The sequence below is a fragment of the Lissotriton vulgaris genome, chromosome 9 (genome assembly GCF_964263255.1).
Source record: "Lissotriton vulgaris chromosome 9, aLisVul1.2, whole genome shotgun sequence".
Classification (NCBI taxonomy): Eukaryota; Metazoa; Chordata; class Amphibia; order Caudata; family Salamandridae; genus Lissotriton; species Lissotriton vulgaris.
This window is the reverse complement of record NC_141697.1, coordinates 238,642,760-238,669,543: the sequence shown is the minus strand read 5'-3', so window position 1 is coordinate 238,669,543 and position 26,784 is coordinate 238,642,760. Positions and strand designations below refer to the sequence as shown.

Genomic DNA, 26,784 nt, shown 5'->3' with positions numbered 1-26,784 from the left:
TGCAGATGTCTTCAAATGTGCGTCAAAATTCTGGTCGAAGATCTTGTGTAATGTTTTTAATGTTTTAAACCATAATAACATACCGGCCTTGTGGAAAAAATCTACTATCATTCCTGTCCTCAAGAAGGGAGACAGGCAGGACCCCTCTTGTTACAGACCCATTTCCTTAATTGACTCCTCGGTCACGATTCTGGGTCGGGTTATCCTGCTTAAATTAAATGAATGGGTGAATGATAGAGGGGTCCTGTCCAATGTGCAATATGGGTTTAGACCAAAAAGGAGTACTCTGGACCAATGTCTTAATTTGCAATTGCTACTGGAGAAATATACCAAGGCCAAGGAGGGGTCCATGTACCTGGGGTTCATGGACCTCTCATCAGCTTTTGACCTTGTAAACTGGTCAAAGCTGTGGAAAATTTTACTCAATATGGGACTCGATAGGGCCTTAGTTAACCTTCTGGCAGACTTACATTCTGGTTTACTAGCTTCCGTCAGGGTCAGGGGGTCAGGCAAGGGTGCATCCTGGCTCCCCTTCTTTTTACGATATACATTAATCCCCTAGAACTTGCACTAAAGGAGGCCACCCTTGACATCCCTCGTATAGGAGAACTTGGTATTCCGGTTCTCCTCTACGCAGATGACGCTGTCCTTCTTTCGCGGACAGGGGTTGGATTTCAACGGCTACTGGATGTCTTCGGGAACTTTATGGGTTCCCTGGACCATAAAATAAATGCAAAGAAGTCCCAGATAATGATTATGGGGAGGTACTCTAGGAAGAAGTATTCTAAAACATTTTTTGCGGTAAAGAAGAACTTAGTAGAGTGCCTACATTCCCCTATCTGGGGATTACTTTTGATGAGAGAGGGAACTGGGGACCGCAGTTAAAAAACAGAAACATGTACCTCTGCTCTCCAGGGTTTTTCTAAAAAATTGGGGGCTAGGCCTATAGTAGCATTAATGAAAATATATAAAGCGAAATGCCTCGCAGTGGCCACATACGGGAGCTCAATATGGGGTTATAGTTCCCCGGTTTGTTTACAGATTACTGAAAACAAATTTTTGAGATCTGTCCTTTCTGTGCCACAGTCTACTCCCTCATATACTATTCACTCTGAACTTGGGGTAGGCTTTATCTCAGACATGATAAAAAATGGCTCCTTTAATATCCTGGATGAAGACCTTGCTAAATCAGGAAATCCCCCTGAATCATATTATCCTGAAAGATTGTCTCCATCTTGATAACAATAATAAGATTCAGTGGCTGACATGTATTAAAAACAGTTTTGTTAAACTAGGGAGACCGGAGCTTTTTTCCTCACCAGAGTCAACAACATCAGAAGACATTGCACTAATTAAGGGTGCAATGGGACAAATGCTAAGCCTGGAGAGAGAACAACTTGAATTAAAAACAAAAAAACACTGTAAGGACTAACCTCATTATATCCAGCCAACAAGGACCTGAAATCTATCTTAATATAATGAATCGCCCATATCATAGGTTTCTTTTATCCCGATTCCGTTTTAACATGATTCATCTGAACCTTAGTTATTTCCCTAACTGGAGTACCCCTGAAAATGCAATGCCGTGTTCTTGTGACAACTTTTCCATCCAGAACACAATCCATTTTTTGATGTTCTGCAGTCATTATACGGAATTAAGGTTGACATTTTCTATCCCAATTTTAAAGCAGGCTGGGTTTTTGCAGGTTAAGCCAGCTCTTTTGTATTTGCAATTACTACAGACCCCCAGGATCATCTTCCATTTTGCTAGTTTCTTAGTGGGTGATGTTAGGACTAGGAACAAGAAAATGACTGATAGCCCTTAAATGAATTGGGATGACATTCTGTATAATGTTTGTACTATGAATAATGGTAGCCAGGGCAACCAAATTGATTAATGATTTTTACCCTTTTTATCATGACTTCATTTTATGAATTTTTAGTAACTAATACTTTGTTTTTACTGTGTATAACTAATGTAATGTTTTTTTGCATGTTTGTATAGTACTATTGTCTTTTTATGATATTGATTTATCGAAATAAAGTATTCTGACTGACTGACTGCTCTCTATTTTGGAATCAAATTCTAGGATAAGAGTAATTCGAACAGAGGTAGGACTATGTCTTTTCAGTACTCCTCTGACAGGCAGGGTTGCTTCTAGCTGCCTGGTGTCAAAACCCCTATTCCTCCTCTTACTGACTGGTTCTGAAGTACTATTAGGCCTGATGGCACGCTTTTTTAAAAAGAAGGACTTTTTCATTGTTAGGTTATCTCAGTAAAATCAGTGAAACATTCCATTGGTTTAAATTCCTCCACTTTTCTAAAGTGTGCTCTAGTTCTTTTTTTAGAGCATATCCAGTGCTACTTAGATTATCCTAGAACTCTTTTCAAATAAAAATCCTGCATGGCTTCTGGCATGCTTTGGAAACTCTTCTGCCACCCAGATCAACCTACCGCTAAACAGTTCAGCCATTTCAGCTTCTGGTGGGCCTTCCACATGATGCTTCACAGGGCAGAGGATGTAGAGTCTGGAATAAATCCCTTCTTGAAAAAGATGATGGCACCAGTATTCACTAGCACATTTGAGGACAGCAAGCATTTCACCCCAGCTCTTCTTAGGCATTGTGAGTGTTACCCATCAAATGTCAGGATTCTAACAGTGTAGGCATTGTTGCTAAGAGGCCGAAATAGATGGGAAGACATTCGGTCAAACGTGTGAATGCCCAAATATTCTTTAAATGTGGCTCAGTTACACAATATTCATTCGTCATAAGTACCAAAACCACAACAGTTATTTAATGATTTACTGCATTTTTAGTTGTTTGATCTTTTTAGGCCAATATGTGATTATAATGTATTTATTTATGTATTTTTATCTTTAAGAAACAGGAGTGCTGCAACATAAAAAAGCTCTCTAAGATGCATAACATATATTATGCAGTGTGGAAAAAATATCATGCTCTACAATTTCTAACTTACCCAAATTGAACATGTAGAATGGTCTGTTTATTGTTGTTTTACAACACGCTATTAACATCTTTCTTTTTTCTAGGGGAAGTGTGAGGCTCTGAGAAGCAGTCAAACCAAGGGTACAATAGCAGGGGCTGCATTTAAAAAAAAGTAATTCAGTTTTAGCACAGAAAATGTGTTCGGAAGTGTTTTAACATGCATCTTTTCACAGGATATGTTAAGAACCCAGAAGTTCAAAACTAAGAAATATGGTGGAAAATACACTATGCAGATCGATTTCTTACACCTCTCTCTCTCTCTTTATCTCTCTCTCTCTCTCGCCCTCTCTCTCTCTCTCTCTCTCTCTCTTTCTCTCCCTCTCTTCTGTTCAACTTTCCCCCTTTTCAAGCTTTTTTTATTTTTCCATTTCTTTCCTTATATCTTCTACTCAAATACTGCAACATTCTTCCCATTTCTTTCTATCCTGCTTCCCACAATAGAGGGTTGGATGCAGAAATTAAGGGAGTTACTAAGGCTACAGAACCCCATCAAAGCCTATGGTTTTCGGAGTTTCTCTAAATCCTGTGATAGGAGACAGGGACCCGTGCAATTACATTTCTCTCATCTTGTAAGCATTGCCTTCCCAACCATATGAACTCAACCACGGTGTGGATAAAAATCACCAATGAGTCTTAGTTCTCAGGCCGATTGAAAGGGAGTTAAGTCCATCTTAAAAAGTACATGTTCCAGGTGCTGACAATGCAATTCTTTTCTCTGATGTTCTACATGACATTAGAAAGAGTGGTTTTACACATCTACGAAAAGGAATTTTTTTGCACAAAATGCACTGAACAGGTGATATTTGATTCATGAATTTATTTTAAAGTATGCACTGCAACTCTATCTATTTTAACAATGTCAAATCTTAATACCGCGATAGAACTTGGTTGCTCAGTTTATAGCTGTGTAACTGAAGAGTTGTGTTGAATGAAGATGCTGTACAGCATGTCTTAATAAATGACGGCTTTTGTTTACTGGATTCCATGTCGTGTTCCCTTTCTAGAAATTGCCTGAGTTACTTTCCCTGCTTTTGTCCCTTGTCTGTACACGGGTACCTTCCTTAATGTCCCTGTCCTTGGCTCCCTTCAAGACCCTTTCCTTCTTTTCCATATTCTTGTCCCTTTCCCTTGTTCTCTGCTTGGCCCTTTCCTAGTTTGTCTCCATAGCCTTGCCATTGGTCTTGTCCCAGGCCACCTCCAAGATGTGTTTCTTCAGCTTTTCCCCAGCCATATCCTTGGTCTTTCCCATGGTCTTTTTCCTGGTCTTTTCCATGACCATATCCCTGGTCTTTTCCATGACCATATCCCTGATCTTTTCCCTGGTCTTTTCCATGACCATATCCCTGGTCTTTTCCATGACCATATCCCTGGTCTTTTCCATGACCATATCCCTGGTCTTTTTCATGACCGTATCCCTGGTCTTTCCACTGGTCGTTTCCCTGGTCTTTTCCATGACCATATCCCTGGTCTTTTCCATGACCATATCCCTGGTCTTTTCCATGACCATATCCCTGGTCTTTCCACTGGTCTTTTCCAAGACCATATCCCTGGTCTTTTCCATGACCATATCCCTGGTCTTTTCCCTGGTCGTATCCTTCACTTTTTCCCTGACCATGTCCCTGTGCTACTCCGTGGTCATGTTCCTTGCCATGACTGATTCCATGTCCTTGTTGATGACCATGACCCTTGTCTTGTCCTTTGTCATGTCCTTGGTCTTGCTTTTGCCCATAGAGGTCTTTTTGAACTCCCCACGTTCCTCCACTTTCTTTTTCCTAGTGAGAAAAGAAAGAAAACAAGATGGAGAGATGGTCAGTTTATGGTTCACTAAAACAAATCAATTCTGTTTAGTGTAAAGCCCATTTAATTAACAAATAGAACTATCCACAAAAGACATGCACAATACACACAATCAACATATTTATCAGGTGATCAGTGAAGCAATGACATGCACAATACCGATACTGTAAAGAAGAAGCATATGTGCCTCATATGAATCACCTCGTTTCTGTATATTTTAGCAGTTCCAGTGCAAGGATTCTCAGATCCTAAGTCAAAAATATATTTTCTCACTTTGGAGCTGCCTTTCTTGTAGCAAAAAAGGCAATTTTTTTTAGGCCTTTTGTTATAGTCCGGCCCCCTCATGTGGCATCATGTGATGGCACAGTAATGCATCTGCCTCTATTTGTCTTAATGTAGTACTGGCCCTGGATTTTCATACATCTACACGCAGCGTATGAAATACGAACATGAACGTTTTTGCTTTTTTGTTTTTCATGAATTTTAATGTCATTTTCCCATAAACAAACTTCACCGTTTGTAGTACACCAAAAATGTTGCCATTGATGACACAATGTTTGCCATTGTCACTGAAATCAGAATTCACATATGGGAACATAGATCTCAGCAGATCATCTATGAATGCTGTGTCCTCAACTCTGCTCCTGTTCTGCTCACAAGGGTTCCGAAGGGAGAAATAATAGAAAAGAGATGTATCTGGATGCAGTAAACATGTCATTTTTGGTAATTCACTTAGGTTTCCAGGAGTGCACATGTGAGGCTTGACAGGCGGAGGTTCACAGAAGTACTAGTAGAAGATATCTGTGATTTCCTATTTACAAGCATGAGACAGTAGTTCCCCATCCATACACATACATTATATTCTGTTGCACACAGGCAAATGTCTTGCATGAAAGTGTCTGCAAAGTTTTTTGTGCCCATTGTGAAAATATTTCTCCTTTTGGAGAAGCCCCTTCACCTTACCCCCAGTCGTTTGTAGAAGTATTCCTCTCTTCCTATTCCCATCTTGGGATGGATTTACTACTGCTCTTGTAAATCGCTGACTTTTTCCAGGGCTAGAGTCAACTGAGGAAATGCTTGTAAATAGCCACAACAAAATACAATTTGAAATGCTCCCAATCTTTGAGGGCATTCCCACTCTGTATTTCCCACATCTCATTCTTAGTAGAAGATTTACTCACCTGCCTGCTTACAATTTTCTATGCCTTTAAACCCTCTACTTGTGAATCACAAATATGGCTATACACATACAATTTCTGCTTTCATTATGCATTACATATGCAAATAGCCATGGACGTTATTTGGGATTTGTAAGGGGTCGGAGTTGCGACCCCTGGCTTGCTCCTTGTGACCCCTGCCACTGCCATTGCACCACCTGGCTTGAGAGATCACAAAGGCAGTGGCAGAAACAGAAGGAACATTGGGATCACATGAGCCCATTTCCTGTGGCTGTTCTTACAAAACTGATATATTTTGATTAATTTAATTTGCCTCTAGAATGCAAGTGGACCACAGCTACAATTGGCGGGGTCACCCACAACATGCAATCATGAGTATTACATGCATGTGTATATTATAATTTTATAAATGTATGGATTATAAAAAAATGCAAAAGATTTCTAAAGAAGGCAAGTGATACATATCTATTTTGCACCAAATACATATATATAACTGTTGGGACACTGCCAGCGCAACATTCGAAATGCATATAAGCCCGCACTTTCATCTTTATCCCCTACTAAAGGAGAAATTGAGCCAGATTTAGAACTGCACTATTGAACTTACTCAAAGGTGAAAAACATTGTCGCATTACAAGACTTCATGCGCTGCATTCAGCACACGCCCCTTTGAGGGAGGCATTGTTTTAAATAAAAGTCGTCAATGTCAATGCGAGTCATTTGTGGAGTTCTTGGCAGCCCAGGAAGAAGAGGCTTAGGGCCCTGAAACTCATCGGCTTGAAAGATGTATGGATGCAAATACGGACTGCAATACAGAGCCGGAGGGCAGAATGGTGCTGTGTGCCCTCTCACTGCTTCAGGGCAATTTGTTGAGAAATGTACATTTAAATATTCGTGGGAACAATTATAAAACCTAATACTTACCTAAATATAAGGCCCTAACCTAGAACTCAGTAAAAGGGTGCTGAAACTAAATGGCTGTCTTTTATGTTTTGTAAAAACAGTCATTAGCCAATCAAATAATGCCTTCTTATTGGCATGTACCACAGTATATGCGACACAATGTATTACTTAGTATGCTAACAATTGTAACTTTAACACTCATTTCACTATTTACACTTATTACCAAAAATTGCATTTACATCTCATAATCTATATTCCTGGCACATTACAAATACATCTTTTTACCCAATTTCACATTGCGTCTATTTCAAGTACCACACTCCACTCTACTCTTCCTCTCTACGCCACTCCATTCTAAACCACTCCACTGTATGCAAATACATTATGCACCACTCCATTTGACGGCACTGCAGTGTACACCACTAAGAAGTATGCCCCTCCACTGTATACTGCTCTACTGTATGCTATTTGACTCTACACCACTCCACTCTATCAGGTACATGCATCAAAGCATTTTGCGATCGCAAACGGTGCAAATCGCAAAAATCGGCCGTTTGCGATCGCAAAATCCTCTTATGGAATGCATGAAAGTTCAAGGCCCTCGCAATTTAAGAATTTGCAAATATTTGCGAATTCTCAAATTGCAATAGCATTTAAGGAATCGCATTTTGCGATTCCTTAAATGCAATGCAAGAAACCTTTTTAAATTGCAAATTCTCAATTAGGGGTTGCAAATTACCATCAGGGTGAACCTGTGGTAATTTGCGAAAATTTATTAAAATGCTCAAATTAGCATTTTAAACACTGTCATGTTACAGACACACATGTCCTTAGGACATGTGTGTGTGTAACATGCACTTTAAAATACATTTCAGGGGTGCAGGAGGGGGTCCTTTGGACCCCCCCCTGCACCCATGGAATGCATTAACATTTTGCGAATCGCTAATTGCAATTCGCAAAATGTCAATGCCTTCCTATTGATTCCTATGGGCCTTTTGGCCCATGGGAATCAATGGGAATTGCGAAATCGCAAATTAGAATTTGCATAATATTTGCGATTCAGTGAAAATTGCGATTTTTACCGAATCGCAAAAATTATGTGAATAAATTGATGCATCCCGTTTTGCGATTCCTTATTTGCGATTCCTTAAAAATCGCTAATAAGGAATCGCAAAGCGTTTTGTTGATGCATGTCACCGTAAGTCACTAACCTTATGCCAATCCACTCTATGCGAATTCACTGTATGCCACTCCACTCTATGCTAATCCACTGACCGGCACTCCACTCTAACACACTCCACTCTACGCCACTCCACTATATACCACCTCATTGTACACTATTACACTCTACGCCACTCAAATCTGCAATATTGCAGTGTACGCCACTACACAATATTCCCCTCCACTATTTGCTACTCCATTCTAGTACACAACGCTCCACACTTTTTCACTCCTCTCTATGACACTCCACTATACGCCATGTCAATATACGCCACTCAACTCTACACCACTCCATTACATGATACAACGATCTACAACACTTGACTCTACAGCACTCCACTCTACGCCACTCCAATGTACTCCACTCAACTCTACACTACTGCAGTATACGTTAGTCTACTGTACACCACTCTACTGTATGCCACTGCACTCTACGGTATGCCACTATATCGCACTTCACTCTATCACTCCACTGTATGCCACAACACTCAAAGTTATTTCACTCTGCACCACTGCACTGTATGCTTCTCCACTCTATGCCACTCCACTCTATGCTCCTCCACTTTACGAGGACCTGGTCAGAGATGCGTCATGGAGCATCGGTTCTGAGGGGCTGTGATGCGAAGTTCTGCATCGAGGATGCATCGCACACTGGCTGGTTCCAAAAAAGCTGTGGGGCTTCTGATGCCGAGTCATGCATCGTTGTTGAGGATGCTGTTCACAAGGGGCTTGCGATGCATTGATGATGCATTGTGCAGTGGTGGTTCTGATGAGGCTGCAGGCTGGGATGCAAAGACCTACTCTGGGGACGATGCAAAGTCTGGTGAGGTGATGCATCGTGCAGCATCTCCAATGTGGGGTTTCTGGTTGGCAATGTATTACGCTGCTGCTTCGATGCGTTGGTTCTGCTGGGACCATAGTTGCGCTGGCAGAGCACCTTCAGACCCACCTATAAGGTCTGGGCTTGCAGCACATGGTAGGACTCACTGTAGGCAGAGTTCAGGTACTGGGTTCAAGGTGTTTGAAGCCTCCTGTACATGGGGTTCTGGTCAGGAGGCCAGGCGACTAGCCCTTGAAGTTACTCTGGATAGCCTTGGGTTTAAGAGCCAGGATCAATCCTTCACTCTGGGCAGCAAGCATAAAGGAGTGTCGGTCCTTCTTGCAAATCAGCACAGGTCTCTGAGCTTCCCACAGGTATAGATGAGCACTGAAGAGCTGGTTTCTAAGGGTCCATAATTTATACCTGGTGCCCCCTTTGAAGTAGAGGAAGCTTCTAGAGGTTTTTTCTGGCACCCCCTTCCTCCCTGCCCTGGGACCAGCTTGTCTGGGTGACAGAATATCAGTGTCTAACCCTTTGTGAGACTGCTCAGGCAGAGCCTTTGTGATGTGCAAATATGGTAAGTGACAGCTCCCCCTCATCCACTCAACGTGGCCCATCCTGTCAACATCTACCTTCCCTTTGTCTCACTATCTGGGAACGATACACACAGACCAAATGCCAGCTACACGCAGCCATGTGACCCAGGAACAGGCTGCAGGCACCAAATGGTTAGAACAAGAAAATGCCAACTTTCGAAAAGTGCAATAAGAACATTTGATGGACAGAATGCAGAACAATGTCTTACATGCACCACAGTACAGAGATCTGGGCCTAAATCCATCGTTTTGCTCCCCACGCCATTCCTGTTTTAATCCAGCTATATGCAACTTAGCATTGACCCTGTGCCCAATGGGCACAGTCCAGCCCGAACTGCCAGGCCGTGTACTGGACTGGAAACAAGCATCCTTGGACCACTTTCAGGGATTTACAACTCATCAGCCAGGATAGCTTGACTCCAGTGGCATGGAGAGCATGGGACCCACATCTGGGCATACCTGTCCCACTCAGGGTGACAAATGCAAAAAGAACATTTGATGGACAGAATGTAGAACAATGTCTTGCATTCACCCCGGCACAGAGATCTGGGCCTAAATCCATAGTTTTATTTGCTCCCCATGCCATGTTTAACCCAGCCATATGCAAATCAGTCTTGACCCTGTGCCCAATGAGAACATTCCAGCCCATCCTGCCAGGCCAGGTCCTCCATCGACTGGAAACAAACATCCTAGGACCGGTTTCGGGGATTCACCCCTCATCAGCCCGGATAGCTTGACTGCAGTGGCATAGAGAGCACGGGACCCACGTCTGGGCATTCCCGTCCCACTCAGAGTGACAAATGCAAAAAGAACATCTGATGGACAGAATGCAGAATAATGTCTTACATTCACCCCAGTACAGTGATCTGGGCTTAAATCCATAGTTTTTTGCTCCCAATGCCATTCCAGTTTGAAAACAGCCATATTCAAATCAGTATTGACCCTGTGCACAATGGGAACAGTCAGGCCCGAACTGCCATACCACTTCCTCCCTGAACTGGAAACAAGCATCCTAGGACCGGTTTCAGGGTTTCACCCCTTATAAGCCAGGATAGATTGACTGCAGTGGCATGGAGAGCACAGAACCCATGTCTGGGCATATTGTCCCACTCGGGGTGACACATGCAAAACAAACTTTTGATGGACAGAATGCAGAACAATGTCTTACATTCACCCCAGTACAGAGATCTGGGCCTGAATCCATCGTTTTTTACTCCCCTTGCCATTCCAGTTTGAACCCAGTCATATGCCAATCAGTCTTGAAACTGTGCCCAATGGGAACAGTCCAGCCCGAACTGCCACAACAGGTCCTGCCTGTACCGGAAGCAAGCATCCTAGGACTGGGTTTGGGGTTTCACTCCTCATCAGTCAGGATAGCTTGACTCCAGTGGCATGGAGAGCAAGGGACCTACATCTGGGCATACCCGTCCCATTCAGGGTGACAAATCCAAAAAGACCATTTGATGGACAGAAAGCAGAACAATGTCTTACATTCACCCCAGTACAGAGATCTAGGCCTAATTCCATCATTTTTTTCTCCCCATGCCATTCCAGTTTGAACTCAGCCATATGCAAATCAGTCTTGACCCTGTGCCCAATGGGAACAGTCCAGCCCGAACTGCCAGGCCAGGTCCTTCCTGGACTGAAAACAGGCATCCCAGGACCGGTTTCAGGGTTTCACTAATCATCAGCCAGGATAGCTTGTCTCCAGTGACATGGAGAACACAAGACCCACGTCTGGGCATACCTGTCCAACTCTGGGTGACAAATGCAAAAAGGTTATTTGATAGACGGAATGCAGAACAATGTCTTACATTCACCCCAGTGCAGAGATCAGGGCCTACATCCATTGTTTGTTTGCTCCCCATGCCATTCCAGTTTGAACCCAGCCATATGCAAATCAGTCTTGACCCTGTACCCAATAAGTCCAGCCCAAACAGCCACAACAGGTCCTCCCTTGACCAGAAGCAAGCATCCTAGGACTGGTTTCGGGGTTTCACCACTCCTCAGCCAGGAGAGCTTGACTCCAGTGGCATGGAGAGCAAGGGACCTATGTCTGGGCATACCCGTCCCACTTGGAGGGACAAATGCAAATAGACCACTTGATGGACAGAAAGCAGAACAATGTCTTACATTTACCCCAGTACAGAGATCTGTGCCTAAATCCATTGTTTGTTTTCTCCCCTTGCCATTCCAGTTTGAACCCAGCCATATGCAAATCAGTCTTAACCCTGTGCCCAATGGGAACAGTCCAGCCCGAACTGCCACAACAGGTCCTCCCTTGAATGGAAACAAGCATCCTAGGACCGGTTTCAGGGTTTCACCCCTCATCAGCCAGGATATTTTGACGCTAGTGGTATGGAGAGCATGGGACCCATGTCTGGGCATACATGTCACACTTGGGGTGACAAATGCAAAAAGAGCATTTTTGGACAGAATTCAGAACAATCCCTTTCATTCACCATAGTACAGACATTTGGGCCTAAATCCATAATTTTTTCTCCGCATGCCATTCCAGTTTGAACCCAGCCATATGCAAATCAGTCCTGACCCTGTGCCCAATGGGAACAGTCCAGCCTAAACTGCCAGGCATCCTAGGACCCGTTTCCGGGTTTCACCCCTCATCAGCCAGGATAGCTTCACTCTAGTGGCATGGAGAGCACTGGACACACCACTGGGCATACCCTACCCACTCAGGGTGATAAAGGAAAAAAGAACTTATGATGGACAGACAGCAGAACAATGTCTTACATTCACCCCAGTACAGAGATCTGGACCTAAATCCATCGTTTATTTGCTTCCCATGCCATAACAGTTTGATCCCAGCCATATGCAAATCAGTCTTGACCCTGTGCCCAATGGGAACAGTCCAGCCCGAAAAGCCAGGACAGGTCCTCCCTGGACCGGAAACAAGCATCCTAGGACCGTTTTTGGGGTTTCACCCTTGATCAGCCAGGATAACTTGACTCCAGAGGCATGGAGAGCACGGGACATACGTCTAGGCATACCCACCCCACTCAAGTGACAAATGCAAAAAGAACATTTGATGGAGAGAATGCAGAACAATGTCTTACATTCATCCCAGTACAGAGATCTGGGCCTAAATCCATCGTTTTTTTGCTCCCCATGCCATTTCTACAAGTGGCATTTTCAGAAATGTGACTAAAAATCTGACTTTACCATTAAAAAGGGACTTCAATTACAGTTCTTTGAACACCAAAATCGACCTTTGTATCTGCTCCAAACTGAAAAGTATTGCCTATTAAAAGTAATAAAGTAACCCAATGTTAAGCTGTGGGACATGCAATGAATGTACAGGAAGGGCTAAATCCAACAATGCAACTCTGTTGTCTGCTATTCCACTGTACGCGACTATACTCTATTCCACTCCGCTATACACTGCTCCATTGTAAGTAACTACTCATAGTGGTATTCCAGTGTACACCACTCCACTCTACCCAACTCCACTCTTAGCCACTCTACTGTATGATATTCCACTTTACATTACTGCACTATACACCACTACACTAAATGCTACTTCACCTATGCTATTCTGTTCTACTACACTCCACTCTACACCACTCCACTCTCTACTGTTACACTCTATGCCACTCCACACTACAACAAAACAAAATACACAAGTCCACTGGACGCTACTGCAGTGTATAACACTCCACTGTACTCCAATCCACCCTAAACTATTTTACTATATGACACTCTAGTGCACACTACTACACTCTACTTCTCTCCAGTTTATACCTCTCCATTCCATTCTATATCACTCTACTAAACTACACTCTATGCCACTCCAATCTATGCTATTCCACTGTACACCACTCCACTCTATGCCACTACACTGTATGCCACTCTACAGTATTTCAATGAATGCCACTCCACTCTACGCAAATCCACTTTGGCACTCCACTGTTTTCTACTACACTTAACGCCACTCCAGTTCAGAACACACCACTCTGCCCCACATTGTACGCTGCTCCTGTCTCTAACACTAGACTACGTTATTCCACTGTATGCCACTCCAATTACGTGTAAATATTTATCAAGGACCACCTGAGTACATGGAAATGAAGTTCCTAGACCAGGGAAAAGCAAATAATTTGATATGTATCAATCTAGGCAACAGAACGTAATAAGTGGTCGAAATGAACTGAGCTAAAACATAGGTTGTTTGTAAAAAAGGGGTAGTTCAATTTTATTCATAAATTCTTTTTAAAAAACACATTAAAATAATAATACATATTCACAAATTGTATGCGACATAATAAATCAACAATACACAGCAACACTTTAAGAGAGAAGGACAAATAATCCAACAAATGAAGGTTATATAAAATGAACACAATTTTTAAGAGAGAAAGGTGTGGCTAAAATAATCTCTACGCGCGTTTCGGCGAACCAGCGCCTTCTTCTGGAGCAGCCACGATAGTATTTAAAAAACACGGAGTATATTAATGCTATTTGATGTTCTCAATCTGGATTATCTGTATAATGACTTTCTTTTCTTTGGTTAGGTGACGAAGATATTCTAGACCCTATTTTAGTTAAGGTTTGCAGATAGATATTCCATAGTCACACGATGTAATTTGTTTGTCTTGATTGTTGATTTTTGAATTTCTATATTTCCTTAAGTGAGGAGTGGGATTTCAGTTAGACCCGCCTGCCGGAGTTAAAATTTATGGCCACGATAATGAATATTTTTGTGGATCCCAAAAGATATAGTCCTCCTGATGTGGAGATAACAAATGGCGAGATTGCCTTTTTACTTGTGCTCAAGGAGCGATGGATTTCAAAGTGGTTTAAAATAACTCCCTGTCCAATAGATATCAACAGGGCTCAGAGATTCCGGCGGCGGGACACGGGGGTTCTATGCTCCTTCCATTGTTATCTCCACATCAGGAGGACTATATCTTTTGGGATCCACAAAAATATTCATTATCGTGGCCATAAATTTTAACTCCGGCAGGCGGGTCTAACTGAAATCCCACTCCTCACTTAAGGAAATATAGAAATTCAAAAATCAACAATCAAGACAAACAAATTACATCGTGTGACTATGGAATATCTATCTGCAAACCTTAACTAAAATAGGGTCTAGAATATCTTCGTCACCTAACCAAAGAAAAGAAAGTCATTATACAGATAATCCAGATTGAGAACATCAAATAGCATTAATATACTCCGTGTTTTTTAAATACTATCGTGGCTGCTCCAGAAGAAGGCGCTGGTTCGCCGAAACGCGCGTAGAGATTATTTTAGCCACACCTTTCTCTCTTAAAAATTGTGTTCATTTTATATAACCTTCATTTGTTGGATTATTTGTCCTTCTCTCTTAAAGTGTTGCTGTGTATTGTTGATTTATTATGTCGCATACAATTTGTGAATATGTATTATTATTTTAATGTGTTTTTTAAAAAGAATTTATGAATAAAATTGAACTACCCCTTTTTTACAAACAACCTATGTTTTAGCTCAGTTCATTTCGACCACTTATTACGTTCTGTTGCCTAGATTGATACATATCAAATTATTTGCCACTCCAATTACACCACGCCACTGTATGCCACTCCGCTATTCTCTATGCCAGGGTACGCCACTTCATTCTCTGGCACTCCACTGTATGCCACTTTACAATACGCTACTATGCTGTGTGCCACTCCACTCCATGCCACACCACTCCACTTTACTGTAGTGTATTCCTCTCTATGCCACTCTAGTCTATGCCATAATTAACGCTATTACAATATACACCACTCCACTCTACACTACTGCATTTTCTGTTTTTTTCAGAATCATAGACATCGTTGATGTGGGATGAGCAATACTAGCTCATTTGGGAAAATCATTACTTGTGCTTGGGGAATAAGCAATAGAGGGTATTAGGAGATGAGCAACACTGGCTGAAGTACTGGCAATATGCTGATATGGTGGGTGAGCAATACTTGCTGATAGGGATGAACAATACTGGGTTGCCAATTGGCAAGACTGGGTTGTATGGGAGATGAGTAATACTGGCTGGAGTACTGGAAATATGTATGGATAGTGACTGAGCAATACTGGCTGATGGGGCAAGAACAATACTGGATGGCGTAATGTCAATACTAGTGGATGGTAGTCATGTAATACTGGCTCATGGGGATGAGCAACAATGGCTTAAACATTGGCAATACTTGCGGATGGTGAATGAGCAATACTGGTGGATGGGATGAGGAATGCTGACTGAAGCACTAGGAATGTTGGTGGCTGGTAGAAGAGCAATACTTTCTGATGAGGGAATGAGCAATACTAGCTGGAATATTGCAATTCTGGCAGCTGTAGTATTGGCAACACTGCCTGATGGTGGATGCAGAAGGCTAGTCTTGACTAGTGGATGAACAATAACCACTGATAGGTACTGGCAACACTAGCTGATGGACTATAGTAAAAATAGATGTTTGAGCATTGACAATACTGACTGATGACCAATGTTAAATGATGATGGATGCACAGCACTTGCTATTAAGGGTGGAAAAGTAATACAGGTTGAGGTTCGCTGAGCAAAAATGGCTGATGACCATGAGCATTGCTAGATATTGAATTAGCGCACTATTGACTAATGGAGTAATGGGAACACTGTTTAATCAGGGATGAGCAATTAAGGCTGATGATAAGGAGGATTGGCAACTAGGGGCTGCACAGTATAGGCTGATGTCGCGTTTTGCTTAAATATCCTTATTGGCAAATCAGCTACATAATGCTGTCCGGAAATTCCTCTCACATTAAGCAAAGGGCTGGAATGTTATTTTCCTGTCTCTGGTACACTGGGCGTTTAGCTGCAAAGACTACGATGTAGGAAAATATGTTAACAATACTAAGTGGGCTCTTTAGTACAAATAACAGTGACTGAGAAATACTGGCTGATGGGGGAAGGACAACACTGGATGGCATATTGCCAATACTTGAGAATGGTAGTCATGTAATACTAGCTGATAGGGATGAGCAACAATAGCTGTAGCATTGGCAATACTTGCGGATGGTGAATGAGCAATACTGACAGGCAGGGTGAACAATACTGGCTGAAGCACTGGACATGTTGGTGGATGGTGCTGAGCAATACTGGCTGATGGGGGGGATGAGCAATGTAAGCTGGAATATTGCAATTCTGGCAGATGTAGTATTGGCAACACTGCCTGATGGTGGATGCACAAAACCAGCCTTAATTAGTGGATGAACAATAACGACTTGATAATGGCTGCACAGCACTGGCTCTTGAGGGGCAAGAATGATTGGGTATGGTGCAAAAGCAAATGAGGTTGATGTTGGCTGAGCAAACTGGATGATCAGCATGAGCAATACTGGCTGTTGAAGTAGCGAACTATTGACTAACAGAGTAATGGGAACACTGTTTAATCGGGGATGAGCAATAAAGGCTGATGGATATGGAGGCTTGGCAACTAGGGGCTGTACAGTATGGGCTTATGTGGTGTTTTGCTAGACATATTCTTATTGGCAAATAAAGTACATAATGGTGTTTGAAAATTCCTCTCATATTAAAAAAAAAGGGCAGGGACCTTACTTTTCAGTCGCTGGTACACCGGGCGTTTAGCTGCAAAGGCTACGATGTAGGAAAATATGTGAACAATACTAAGGGGGCTCTTTAGTCAAAACATCAATTTCTGATTGATTCATGATAGAGATGCTTCTTTGCCAGCAAGTCTTTTGCTAGGTGGGCTCATCCATAGCTCTCACAGTGTGAGTAGTTTTTTGTAGCAAGATGGGTCACTATGATTTAAATTTGTCCTATTCTATCTTCATCCCCACATATACACAATTAAAGACATAGATGGAGGAAACAGTGAATGAGGACAACTCCTTTATCTCATCTTAGAAGTCAGGGCTTTTGTAAGGACCTAAAGGACCTTCTCATCTGGCTATATCCAGCCTATTTACCCCTTTGTTATGTGTTGTGGGTGGTAGAGAAAATGAAACTGTCAGACAGAATAATCAGATTCTCAGAATGCAGTGCTAAACTACATATGCATTAAGATAAAGAGGCTGGAGGCAGGAGCCACCAAACGCCCCACAATATTCAACGCACGGGGTCTTTTATAGATTCTCAGTGGTCAACCACTTATCCACCCAACAGTTTAACCATGTTTATTTATGGTCACAGGGAGGTAGATCTGTCGGTGCTCTATAAAACCCTTGATGCCCAATATTGTATTTATGGTACATTGGGCTCTCATAACATATTTGTACTGGGAGGAGGGTGGAGTTGACAGATTCTTCAGCAGAGGGCTAAGAAATGTTGGTATTGGAGGGACATTAATTCCCACTAGAAAAATCACATCACTGATAATTCTTTGGGCCTTGACCATCCCATATCATATTGAACTAATTTCTTACAAAAAGTATTTCACTGAAATTAATGACAGTGGTCATTCAATCGTTTTTAACATTACTGTATGTAACCAGAGCTTGTGCATGATACAGCAATATACCAAACTATCATCAGCAAGAGGATATTTAACAGCTCACCCAGTGTGGTTGCCCTATCATACCATTTAAGGGCGCTTGTAACATGGTAAATCCTGTCTCCATAGACTGAGTGCTTTGAAATTTTAACCAGGTTATTGAGATGTAGAGCTCTATTGGTGTTTCAAACTCCACCCACAACAGTAGAGACAAATACGATTTCCAGCATCATATCTTAGTCCTGTTTCACCTGTTCTAGTAGTAGTATTAGTCTAGGTCTAAGGGGTATAATGCCTTATACCTAGTGGGTTGTTTGTAGTCTTTATGTCCATGATGATCCTGTTGTAGTTGAAGTGTAAAAAAATGCTGTTACTTGAAACATAAATTCTAAGCTGGGACATCTCCTCTATTGGAATTCACCAGAAATAAAGAAGGAAGGAGGTGGTCGCTGATTGCTCTACTGTATTCCCACTGCTGAGTTTCAGAGACAGAAGGGCTCTCCTCCACTCCTCCCCCTCATGCACACTGGGATACAATCAATATAACCTAAATTCACAAGTGTATTTGCATGTTTGAAGGCATGGACATACAATGAAGAGCTGGTGTTTATTTATAATGGGGATATTGTAAGATTATATCAAGTTTTTTTATTGGGTGGAGGAAGTGATGGATGGAGTGACATATGAGAAATTGTAATTGCGGGTAAGACCAGGGTATGTTCAGAAAATAGTAGATATATGAAGAAAAATTAGCTTATTGACTAAAAATTACAAGTTGATATATGATTATGAAATACATTATTTTCAGAAACATTTTAAACTGATGAATGAAATTGCATTTATTTAAAGAACAAACAAAAACTTTGCATTTGAAGGCATAATGCCTGTATTGTAAGAAAATGGCATACTATGGTTTGAGCAAAAAACATTTTAGTTATTTACCAAAAGATGAACATCTAATAGTTGACAGCAAAATGTATCCATTTGCAAAACCTAACAAACTGATATTGAGGGATGAAATTAGTGCATTTGCGCATTTCCAAAATAATATTAATGCTTAAATGTGTGATATTATTCGCAGTGAGTTGAGTGATTAAACTGAGAAATACAACTTAATTTGACTTTGCATGACATTGTGGATAGTTCTGTTGGCGTTATCAAGAGGATTGAATTCTTGTACATCAACTGCCATATATACGCCGGTTGCCCCAGGCCAAGTCTTACAAGTCTTTAATAAATGTGTAAGGTAGATTTTTTGTGTCAGGGACACATAGAGTCAACAGAATTAACAACATTTCCAGTTGTAAAAGAGAGCGAACTCCACTGATTTTTCGGTTAGTTTGCAGCAATGCTAAACTGAATACGTGAATGTTGTATCTGTGTTTTGGGGTTTTGCTCGATGTGACTAAAAATAACTGGTATTTGGCAAATTTCATAATGAGTTGAAATGCTATATTAAGACACAGCAAGCAAAATATTTAGAAAGACCTGATGGATTTGGTTCTGATAGCTTTTACAGTATTGAACACCGCATGCATTTTACTTAAATATTTTTACCAGCAACCACTGTGGCAAACACTTTTGCAAACATTTTACAGAATATTATTCTGGGTGTGGTGATCTTCCAGTGTCCATTTATGGTGACTACCCAGTTTCAGATCGTTATAGCCACTTAATTTTGTAGTATGTGTGGTAGCATTAGAGGTACTACTCAGGTGCTACAGAATGTAACTTGCATACACTTCCTACGCTACGAGACCTGTGCTTCTGCCTCTCTGATTTTTTTCAAAATGACAGAGATCTCTGAACACATAAGTATATTATTATGGAGATAATGTGGGATGGGCAATGAGGAGTGGTTGGTAAATGGGGAATATCTGCTCCTCAATGGAAGGGGTTTAGGAAAAAGCAAAGAGCAATTTATTCAGATCCATGCTAATACAAATACCCACCCACAAAAGAGTAAGGCCATTATTGTTCACAGAAACTAGTGGAGGGTATGACTTAAAATAACGACCCATGGGAAATAATGTCAAAATAATTAAATATTTCGACTTTTCAATTAAATAAATAATTAAGCGTTAAAAAATTAAAATGCAATTTAAGTGCGTTTGATATTTTGTTAAAATACGAATATTATAAAATAAATTATATACTTGAATTATTTAATAAACATTTCTGTTGATGCGCTAATGTGCTGTAACATTGTATTTTATTTGGTTCTAAATATTTTTTTAATTATTTTACGTTTGTATTTTGTTTTAAAAAAAACTTTAATAATTTTTGCTATCCTTTGCTTAGGGAGATCTATGCCCTGGTGGCCGAGTGCTCCACCTAGTATGGAAAAGTACTAGTAGAACAGTACGCTTGTAAATTCAGTATTAGTTATCTCCACTCCATGATTTCAGGGGATGCAGACACACTTGAGTGAAATTCCTAAGTCGGAAGTTGTGTTAAAATCTACTTTCCTTTTGGATAATTTTACACACTGAAGAATGAAGGTAAATAACACCCTTTGAATCTGTTGAAGTTTCCATATTAGAAAGTTAACTTCTGCCACCAAATTTGAACCATCTTAGAAAGTAAACTGTACAATGTCTTACCTGCCTCTGCTTTTGTGCTGCAAATTAAAAAGACAATGTTGGATTGAATTAATATTTGAATTGATGTTGTATTTGAACAAAATTGCCAGTTGTGCAACATGTTTACATAATGCAGGGTTTCTTCTGCAATTGGTCAGTGCAACCTCTGTTTGGTGAAGATACTGAAGTTTTTCTAGAGAACTAATCATTTCTTTTATTGAAGAAAGGATTATACTTAGGGAGTAGGGATTCAACGACACGTGGAAAATAAAATATATAAAGTGTGCTGAGTAGCTTTCTTTTTACACCAGGCATAACGCTAGGACTTTGTGAATGTGGGCCTCATTTACATATCCTCATCCTGTGACATGCCAAAGGGACACACAGACCTCCTCCCCTAGTTATCAACAACCGCAGAAGCATTTTCAGAAGTGGCAGTACATCCTAATTTGCAGTATTCCATGAATAAATATACATTTCTAGTGAAATAGTTTTTGTAATCAGGTCATTTACATTACTTTTTCCCCCTTAAAACATTTTTCTTTCTTTCTGAAATGCATAGAATTAAATCCAGACAGCAGGAACACCGTGGGAGTTGGTAAGAAAGGGTGGCTAAGTTGTAGGCATAAAAAAGTGGATAGAAATATGGAACATCGCCCTACCAGATAATAAAACCTCTAGAGTTTTTGTCTTAGAATAGAGTTTTCTCCTGCCACCTTCCTTTAACAAAACACTCAGACAAAAAATATGAGCAGCTGGGATCGGATCTTGGTTTAAAGTATTTCAACAAGTAAAGACAAGCTGTACGCAATTGTCAAGAAAATGTTCATCGATGTTTAGCACAAACTAAATTGTAGACAATTGCTGATAGAGCGTGTGAGTCTGGGAGAACCATGTGTTTAAACCAAGGACCTTTAACATGAAGCCTAATCCATGTCAGATTTGCCAGATGCCATGGATACTAAACACTGCTGGATTACACATGTACATGATTGGGCAACCTTTGGAAATTCAAAAAGACGACTTCAAGAGCCTCCAGCAGTGTGATGGTTGTACTTAGTAAACACACCTAAATAAATAAAGCTACGAGACACAGCTGCATTAGGCAAGGATGTGAAATGGCATCCCATGAATATTTTTGTATTTCACTGTATGTGCTGGAAGGATATGGCAGTATAGCCAATTAACCAATTTTGCTTGCTACTATCTGTTTTATGAAGTTTGAGAAAATGTTTTGAGCATCAAACATCCTATTTCATCCTTCACTATGGATTGTGAGATGTTTTTTTCTGAATCAAGACGAACTGTCCATGACACGAATAGGGTAAAGCACTCTCCATTCTATGAAATCTATTAACAAGTGGTTGATAAAAGCCAATATATCTTTCCTGTGAGTTGCCACTTTTTGCACTTTAATAAAAAAAAGTAAAATGCTTTGTTTACTTCCTGTGATGCATTTACTTGTGATATATATGGTTCATGTGGTAGACTGCCTTTGTGTATGGGAAGCTGATGAAGATGGCACTGGATTGCGGTCATATTCCCCCGTCTGTTTGTTGCTGAGAGTGTTGTGACTTCAAAAGGTAGCTGCACACCGTGTGCTGTCTCTGGTCCTTTCAGGTAGTGTGCTACCATCAGACATTATACAGGCATGAGCAGTTTATTAGTGAGGTACCTGCAAATACTGTTTCTTAGCCCTAACGAGTCCCGGGGAAGGATACTCCATAGGCATTTAGAGGAATAGGGCTCGAGGGCAGATGCTTTGTCATTGAATCAGATACGCTTTCTGTGTGGGAGATCATGATTCATGGGGCACCAGAACTAAACCCTACTGGCTAGAAAGAGTCTGACCAGTCCAATCCACTCTCCTGACAATTTGTGGACTACTTCAGCAACTTTGGCACTGGCATTTGTGGTATCAATGGATATAATTGATCGTATTGAACACTCATTGGTGTTTTGCACAGTTTGGCTAGAAGATCAATGATCAATGATCGATTCTTTGATTGTGCTGCTATTTTGTATAATCTGTCTTTAAAATCTGCAACAATTTAAAAGTAAACCTAACGTCCAGGCAACTCGCTTCACAATAACAGCAAAAATCAGGATATTGAACTATAGCCCTCATACACTGAAAACTCATCCGCATAAATGACTGATAAATGACTGATACTGCCTGAACACACTTCCAACTAACCCTGCACTACTACCCTGTATCTACGATTGAATTGCAGAATAATCAAATATAGTTACATTATTGCTGGATTTTCATTGTACAATGCTTACTAAATATATAATCTGAGAATATTTTGAACACTTTTTTTAATGTATCTATTTGCATTCGTTTATTATGGTGTCACTAATATGTGCTAATATTATTTATTTAAATTGCCAATAAACTTTTAATATCTTCAAAGAACATAGAGGTTGAGATTGTCATGACAGGAAGAAATTAAGAGCAATATTCACTTACAGTGGTCCATGGCTCGGGAGGTTGTGGTCTGAAGTCACCAAAGAAAAACAAAGGTCTGTGAAGAAACAAAAGTCTATCAGAGAAAATAAAATAAGGAGCAGGAAACGTAATCTTTGAACTGTGATGATCCATTAATCAGTAATAACGTAGCCCTAGAGGCAGGACAATGGTTGTGTTCTTATTTGTATTCCAAATTCCTGACAGCAGTTTTGAACACACACTCACCCAGCAGCAAAGAAGTATACATCGGGTAAGATTTAAATGATGTCAACCTATTTACATTTGATTATTTTTAGAGCCGAAAACACGATAGCGGAATTTCCCTTTCCTGTTTAATGCTTAGGTAGCATGTATTTCCCTTTCCTGTTTAATGCTTAGGTAGCATGTATTACCTCAGATTAATTATTGATATTTGCATAAATGAGCAGAGGAAATTCAGTTTAGAGGCTACATTTCAGGCTCAGAAATCAGAACACCTGAATTTATATTCCACTAAAGGATCTTAATCAGATTATGTGAACCTCTATCTCACATCTTGTCTTCCTTTATCTCGCTACAAGCCCCGAACTACTTTTACATTTACTGGGCTCCAAACAACCATTGTGCGTTGGTGATGTCACTAGGATCCCGCTCAGAAACCATCTACCCACTACATTGGATGAATGGTAAGAAGATAATGTCCTTCATGCTACAAAGGACAGAAGCTCTCCTGAGTATGGAGAAGTTAGCTGAGATGGAGAACAAGGAAAGACAATTTCGGAAATTGTGGGGATCAGTACTTCGATTTTTGGCAAAGGGCTGCAGTGATGGAGCATGTCAGAGGAGATGAAGCCCTTAGATTGATAGAGGACAAGATGCAACGACATTGGACCGAGAACTCCAGACTCTAGTGGCTAGGTGAAAATATTGTATTAAAGGAATGGCAATATTTTTATAATTAATTACTGTGGCAGAAATCTGACTGCATCTGTTTATAAATTTATATAACTACAAAAATGCCTATGAAAGTAATTGAAACTTAAAGAGGACCTGAGAAGGTTATTCTCACAGCAGGGTTGTGTCAGCAGTCACATTCGTGCTTTTCCTTCTGTCCCCACGAATTTTTTTTTCATGAAACATATGGAGTTGTCTACTTACTCCAGCGACATACCTTTTCTTTTAGTATACACACAATGTTCTAGAGTAAAAAATCAGCTTAAAAAATTTTGATTGCAGAGATAAATATATCGAAAACATGCTAACACGTACTACTGACGCTTACATGATGCAATTTATCTATATATGTGCAATTAAATCAAAACATTGAAACATGCACCCACAACACAGAGTTCCACCAACACAAACCACATTTCCAGAGCTCATCTCTTACCTGAATGGATGGTCAGTCAAGAATCTGAAAGCTTTGCCGAGAGTTTGGTATTTATATACACAGCTGGCTGCTGCTGTGCGCCCCTTGTGCAAGACCCCGCCCTAACAAGGCAGTCTGAATCATTTAATGCAGTCAGGTGGTGGCACAGCACATCAGTCTGCCAGATATTAATGGCTGGGTTAGTGCAACAAGATAAATTGTGATTATTTTTAATTGTAATAATTATGTACATTTTTATGGATCTGGGCCTGGACTATGCACAGAGAGCAGATCCTAGTGCGGGAGCTCCCTGCCACCCATGCAATAAACCAGAGGAAGGCATCACCAGCTGCAGACTTTCAAGGTCGTGACCCTGCCTCGTCTGTGTCAGTGCTCTTTTATTGAAAAATGCTGCGTGAATCGTCAGTGCTCTCCACAGTATTATTAAGTCAGAAAATTAATGCCACTCCCTCAGTGGTATTTTTGTAAAAGAGCTGAGCAATTGTTAAAAGAGAAGAATGAACCAGCTAATCACTGCCTCATTCTCTTTCTCTAGTCATCTACAAATTCCTGTTCATTGACTCAATATATTGATTGTGTATGAATCCAACACACATTAGAGACAAAAGTATATATATATATATATCTCTTCACTGAAAAAAACATAGGTTTCAGCAACGTTATAGTTAGGAATTAGCATTTAAAAAACCTTAGAAATTCACTGAAAAAACCATAGGTTTCATCCATGATATAGTTAGCTGGACATTTCTTTCATACAAAACCATTGAAATTCCTCCGTTAAAGTTAGTTCAGCTAACAATAACTCGCGCGCCCACAATGCACTGCTGATGACGTTACATATTACATCACTCATGACATGGTCAGTGACATCACTCATGACATCACTGATCACATCTCAAATGACATCACTGATGACATCATCCAGTTAATGTGTGTCTTTCTGAAAAATACATATTTTTTATATATGTATATCTAAAGGTCGATGGAACAATAAATGGGTAAATAAGTGTCTAAATGGAAGTTTTTAAAAGAAAATTGATTGTATAACTGATTTTTTCTGCGTCACGAGGCCCTCCCGGGCCTGTATTCTTATTGATCTTCCTTTGTTGATCCTAATGTTTCCTTCTGTGTCACGGAGCACTCCCACTCCTCTTTTTTTTATAAACTTAGATGCATGAATTTCTGTGTCGTATTTTTGAAGAGTCTCACGTGCTTTGGAATCTGTTCTTTTTATTGTATGTACATTATGGTATTCTTTTCTACATCACGTGACCCTCCTACCCCTCAACGGTTTCAAAGTGTGATTACATAATTGCAACATTTCTTTATAAGTCACAAGATCCTAGACACCTCTAATTTTTTATAAAATGTGAGTGCATACATTTCTGTGTCGTATTTTTGTACTACGCCACATATTCAGGCCTCCATTATTAATTGTGCGTGCATGATGGCATTTTTTTTTCTGCGTCACAAGGCCCTCCCAAGCCTGTATTCTTATTGATCTTCCTTTGTTGATCCTAATATTTCCTTCTGTGTCACAGAGCACTCCTAGTCCTCTTTTTTTTTATACTGAGCGTGCACGAATTTCTGTGTCGTATTTTTGAAGAGTCTCACGTACTTTGGAATCTGTTCTTTTTATTGTATGTACATGATGGTATTCTTTTCTACATCACGTGACCCTGTTACCCCTCAATGGTTTCAAAGTGTGCTTACATAATTGAAATGTTTCTTTATAAGTCACGAGGTCCTATACACCTCTAATATTTATAAATTGTGCGTCCATACATTTCTGTGTCGTATTTCTATAGTACGCCACATGCTCAGGCCTCCATTATTAATTGTGCGTGCATGATGGTATTTTTTTCTGCGTCACGAGGCCCTCCCAAGCCTGTATTCTTATTGATCCTCCTTTGCTGATCCTAATATTTCCTTCTGTGTCACGGAGCACTACCAGCCCTCTATTTTTAATAAACTGACTGTGCATGAATTTCTGTGTCGTATTTTTGAATACTGTCACGTGCTTTGGTATGTGTTCTTTTTATTGTACATTCATGATGATATTCTTTTCTCCATCACGTGGCCCTCCTACCCCTCAACGGTTTTAAATTGTATATACAAAGTATAAATGTTTCTTTCTGCGGCACAAGGTCCTCAAGACCTCTAATTGTAAATATTCTCTGTGCATAAATTTCAGTTTTGTATTTTTAAACTGTCACGTGCTTTAGACTGTATTGATACAAAGTGTGCGTTCATAATAGTATTATTTTTTTAATCCATCACATTGCCCTCCCAGCTCTGTTTTGCTTTATTTTTGTGGAATATATACTTTCTAGTTCATCGTATATGCCCCCTCCTAATTCTCCCATTA

At 40.5% G+C, this 26,784-nt stretch overlaps 1 protein-coding gene across 1 annotated transcript; it reads right to left on the bottom strand.

Annotated features, from left to right (window-relative positions):
• Positions 1–3,811: 3,811 nt before the first annotated feature.
• Positions 3,812–24,438, bottom strand: LOC147689899 (uncharacterized). The gene is made up of 4 exons (XM_086937390.1): positions 24,417–24,438; positions 23,048–23,102; positions 20,596–20,612; positions 3,812–4,781 (listed from the first exon to the last, which is right to left on the bottom strand). Exons 2-4 carry the CDS (start codon positions 23,055–23,057, stop codon positions 4,071–4,073), a joined length of 738 nt encoding a protein of 245 aa, XP_086793516.1. The 5' UTR covers positions 23,058–23,102; positions 24,417–24,438; the 3' UTR covers positions 3,812–4,070.
• Positions 24,439–26,784: the final 2,346 nt, after the last annotated feature.